This window comes from Micropterus salmoides, unplaced genomic scaffold (genome assembly GCF_014851395.1).
Source record: "Micropterus salmoides isolate LMB-PRFRI ecotype aquatic unplaced genomic scaffold, ASM1485139v1 Ms_hic_scaffold_1419, whole genome shotgun sequence".
Lineage (NCBI taxonomy): Eukaryota > Metazoa > Chordata > Actinopteri > Centrarchiformes > Centrarchidae > Micropterus > Micropterus salmoides.
Window position 1 is genome coordinate 30,001 of NW_024040507.1, and position 5,171 is coordinate 35,171.

At 41.9% G+C, this 5,171-nt stretch overlaps 1 protein-coding gene across 1 annotated transcript in view; it reads right to left on the minus strand.

Moving 5' to 3' along the window:
- The window catches only part of LOC119903257 (transmembrane protein 163-like), an 18,786-nt gene extending 14,546 nt beyond the window's left edge, over nt 1-4,240 (minus strand). Inside the window, exons 1-2 of the mRNA XM_038719462.1 lie at nt 4,084-4,240; nt 3,887-3,978 (exon numbers count right to left, since the gene is read on the minus strand). Of these exons, the coding sequence (XP_038575390.1) occupies nt 3,887-3,978; nt 4,084-4,197 (206 nt within the window). The 5' untranslated portion in view covers nt 4,198-4,240. The remainder of the gene's footprint in view (nt 1-3,886; nt 3,979-4,083) is intronic.
- Nucleotides 4,241-5,171: the final 931 nt, after the last annotated feature.

Consider the following 5,171-nt stretch of genomic DNA (forward strand, 5'->3'; position numbering starts at 1 on the left):
TTCTAGGGACGGCAATGTTGATCCACCACTTAGTCCAGACTTTGACTGACTGCCATTAAATGTTGTACACACATTCATGTTCCCCCAGGGGATGAAACCTACTGACTTTGGTGATACCCAGACTTTTCTTTTAGCTCCCTTATAAGGTTGGTGTTTGCGTTTTTTTATTTTGTTTGTCTGTTTACTATTTATTGGAATACCATGAAATATGGTACACTTATCCATGTTCCCCCTCAGGATAAACTGTAATAAGGTGACAGCTATGCTTTGTGTTTAGTCCTACTTAGCAAATATTAGCATGCTCCCTATCCAACACAGAATCCAGTTTAAAATCCTCCTCATCACCTTCAGAACTCTGAATAACCTTGACCCCTACTACCTCTTTGACCACCTACACAGTCATACAACCACCCACAACCTCAGATCCACATAGACGCCAACCTCCTTTCCCCTCTCATTCGCCCCAAGTACCAAAACTGCACTAAAAACCCATCTGTTTAAAGCTGCTTTCAACCTGTTTTGTCATTTTATTTCTGTCTTTTAAATAGTTATCTCAAGTAGTTATTGTGGTTTTTATGCTGATCTTGTTTTGTCTTTTACCACGTAAAGTGCCTTTCAGTACCTTTTAAAGCGCTATATATATATGTGTGTGTGTGTATAGCTATTATTATTACCACACTAAACTAAGATGTAAAAACATTATACGCAATAAACATATGCATTTTGGCATTGTCTTTGTCAGCATGTTAGCATGTTGCCTGCATTAGCATTTAGTTCAAAGCGCCGCTGTATCTGTAAGTAGAGCCTCACAGAGCCGCTATCATGGCTGTCGACTCTTAATCTTGTTACATTTTGTTTGTTTAACCACAAATGTAAAAGAGTTAGCTAAAGCAGCATTTTCCTGTGAACCTAAAATGATCCTGAATGACCGATAACTGTGTTACACTGATGTGCAGAGCGAAGACTTATTTGGAAGCAGCAGATGTCCTTTACCCAATTAACCAAGTCCGGAGGGAGATGCAAAACAATTGGAGCATATGCCCTGGTCGCGCATGGCTACCAGTGTGTGTTCAATTCTGAAGGTTGCTCTCGAGCCACACTTGGTGTCCTGGGTTTTGACCGGATGAGGTAACCAAGGCAACACCCAACATCACTCTAGGAAGTCCACACACACACACACACACACACACACACACACACACACACACACACACACACACACACCAAGGGAGCTCTCAATCCCCACTTATGACCCCCCTGTTGTTTCTTGCACAGTGGATATAAAGATGATCATATCTCTGCGCTGCTGTTGGCTCCACAAGTAAAACAACAACAACACAACAGCAAAAAGACCAGCAACAGTTTTAAAGCAAAATACCACTTCTTTTTCAATACATCACATTCATTCATATCACAGATGGATAACATCGCAGCTGTATCTCATTCTAACCTTTGCCTAAGTGATGTGAAAAAAGGTGTTTTTGTTTCGAAAAGGCTCCATGTTTCATTTGTGATTAAAAACTCCCTAATTCATCTTGTTTTGATATCTCACTTGATATCTCGCTTGTTACCCTGGCAACCGGGCTGTACCTGGGCATCGCTACTCAGCCGTCAAACACATACAGATAAAAAAAAATTAAGAAGATTCTCTGGTTGTGTGGCAGTAGTTTTCTCACTCAGTCTGCTGAAAGCCGCTAGCCGTCTAAAAAACGTACAAAAAAACATGCTACAGTAGATGTGTTAGTTCATGTACGTGTTTGTGTGTACCTACATATGGTATGTGTCTATTTAAGTACTTGTAGACTTGTGCAACCATGAGCGTGTGGGTGTTATAGTTGCTTGCAGGCAATTCTTGCTTTTCCGTGTGTCTCAGAACATTTATACATAAATATATCTATGTTGTTATATATTTATATATCCAAATTCTCCAATTTGCTGCCTGAGTGACATCATGAAGGCTGCTGATAAAAAGTGACTCTGTGTGAATGCTTTAATGTGAAGATTTAACACTCCCATATATCTATCAAAAAGCTGATTTGATTGAAGGCATCAACAGCTGTTAATCTAATTACCCTGCTGCTGACAAGAGAATAAGAAAGTGAGCCCTTCAGATTCTGACTGGTTCTGAAACCAGCGTTTGTTGTCTCTCAAAGTCACTCGCTCAAATTAAATTTGAATTCATAAGCAATAAAGTTCACCCTCTCACAGTTCATCACACTCTTTACTCTGCTGTGACCAGTAACTAACGTAAAATATGTAGTAATGTTTTTATTTTCTAAAGGAAATGCTACCATATTGTATTGTTTGCTTATTTCCAGAGGATATTATCTCATCTGTCGTCTCTACAGCAATTAGCATTCACTCCTCTGGGTGTGTTGGGACTGACAGATTCACTATATGAATCTACCAGATGCTCTGACAGTAACAGATATTGACACTTTCATTTACCTGATTCATTCAGTAACATATGCTTTATGTTTTGGTTGAATTTCATTTGCTGTGTATTGTTTCTGGTAATGTTAGGACTCATCTTAACAGAACAGCACAGGACTAAAATACTGCGTTACACTCTGTTTTCTTTTCTTTCACTCTCTTTCAGTTGCCTGGTTGCTGCCAGCACCCTGACTATTCAACAGGCTCTGAAAAGCCCACCTGACCTCCACACACACACACACACACACACACACCATTATCAGCCAGGTACAGATAAGACGTTAGGCACCTGTCTGTGATCGGTCCCATCGGGACGAGGCTGACAGGGCTGAAGAGACCTGCTGTTAGACATACTCCTTCACAGGACAAAGGCCACACATACATCAGACCCTATCACGGCTGTGCCTCACTACTGTTCCCATGTGTTTCTCCGTGTTTCCCTCCTGCCGCTCCTCTACTACTCGTGGCCAGATCATTGCCTCAGCTCAGCGGTAGTCTAGCTTAGTCTAGTTTCTCGTGTTCTCTCTCTTTGTGATTGTTTTTCATCTTGATTTCCAGCCTGTCACTAACTGCCTTTCCATTGTGCCTTCTCCCTGCTTGTTTGCCTCCCTGCCTGCTAACCAACTCTTCCCCACTACCTCCACCGGCCACATCGCCTTGCCGTTCGCCATTCCTTCTCAACCCTCTACCACAACCAGCCATCTGGTCTCCTCAGCCCATCTTCAACGTATCTTATTTATTCAATAAATCTGTTAACTTCACCTGCCTCTGCGCTAGGCTCCCCTTTTGAGCTAACTGTAACAGGCACTGTGGATACATTTGAAATGGATTTCATCACTTCTCTGGGTTTGTTTGGGATTCATAGATGGAATCAAACCATCTGAGCAAGCCAAAACAACTGCAGGGTGTCTGCAAGTAGTCTTCTATTATTAAAAAAATGTACTACACAGTTAATACACAGAAACAAAGCTGTCAAATCAACACTAGTTCTGCCTGAACATAGAGTTAAAAACTAACCACAAATGAGCAGTATAAATACATCATATTTGACCAGCCTAATTTGTGCGGCTATCATTTATTCTGAGACAGTTTATATAAAAAGATTTTTGGGGGCGTTTTTGCCTTTATTTCTGATAGGGCAGGTGGAGAGAGACAGGAAATGAGGGAGCGAGCGAGAGGGCACAGGATAAGGGCCCAGCCTGGTACATGGGGCGCGCAGTCTACCAGCAGAGCTAACCGTGGCCCTATTCTGAGACAGTTAAATGCAAATAATCTTCCAGAGAAAGACCTGCATTACACGGTAGGTGTTCAGAACACCACGGGGATGTTTTAGCAGCCTTTGTACAAGCCATCATATCTATTATCATCATTACTATTTAGCATTTTAGTGGTTTTAATGCTCTTAAAGTTATAGAATTTCCGTATTGATTATAAACCAGGTGACTGTACTTACATGTATTCGCGGTGCGCTGAGTGGACAGCTGCTGCGTTGCTGTACCGCCACAATACAATTACAGAGGACAACACATCCAGCATGGCATCGAACTGCAGAGTGAAAACAAAAAACATATGTTTAATATTCTCTTTACCACAGCATACAGCGTTAGCCATCGTAGCGTTAGTGACGTGGAGGCTTTACAGTCAACTTACAGCAAATCCAAAAGCTGAAGCACTGTGGCGCATGATGGAAACAGCTGGGAAGAAAACAGACAGAGAGAAAGGGACACTGAACAACAAGTAATACTGATACAATATGCTTGTCATATAGTTTTTATTTCACTGATATTTATTCAAAACATATACACGCATCCTTCCATCCATTTCTTCCTACACATAGTCATATTCTGCATATTATGTTGCATAAATGTTATGTTCACGTTTCCTACTGTAATTCCAAGTCTCTTTTCAATCACATGCTGTAGTCTGCTCACAGGAGATGTGTTACATCCCAGACATCGCAGACATTAAAACACCAAGATGAAAGTCTTGTTTTTGCGGGACTACTGACAGCAGGATGGAGATTTTCTGCCACTGCCTGTGTGCGTAAACAAATAAAGGGTGACAGCTGCAAATAGAAAATGGCAATCAGGAGAATCCCTCATTTGAATGAGAGATCCCACACTGGCTGGGCCCTCTCCTGTCTAACTGCAGTGATGGATGATTATGATAAACTGTATGTCTAGAGGTGCATTTTTTGGGAGGAATTGCTTTTCTAGTTTTTATTAGTTTGCGCAGCAAACCTGGCAGAGCGGAAAATGCATGATGTTGACTGAAGAGATTTAGTTATTAGTCTGTTTTACCTCAATGCGGAGCTGTTGAAAACAAACATTGCGCCACAACAGCTGTCTGTAACAATTCAACACATACACCTGCAGTGGGAGAGAATGAGGAGAGACAAAGGAGAAAGGTGCAGATAGATAGAGGGAGGAATCCTCTCCTCTCCTCTCCTCCCAGGTTTATTTTTAGCGAGACTCACTGGGGACCAGCAGCTCGCCTCAGCCCTGCATGCAGAAACACAGCATTGTGTGGTATCTCTTTCTTTGTGCTTCCCCTTCAGTCGCTCATTTTCTTTCTGCTGCAAGGATAGCATAATGATTTCCCCTCCTTCGTGTAACCCCCTTTCGCTTTTTTTCAGTCTCCCAAGCTCCCTTTTTCATCACCCTCTCTTTTCCTCCCTTTATGGTTTCATCTACATTCAGTTCCTCTCTCAGGCTGAAGGTGCAATCATCCATTTCCCG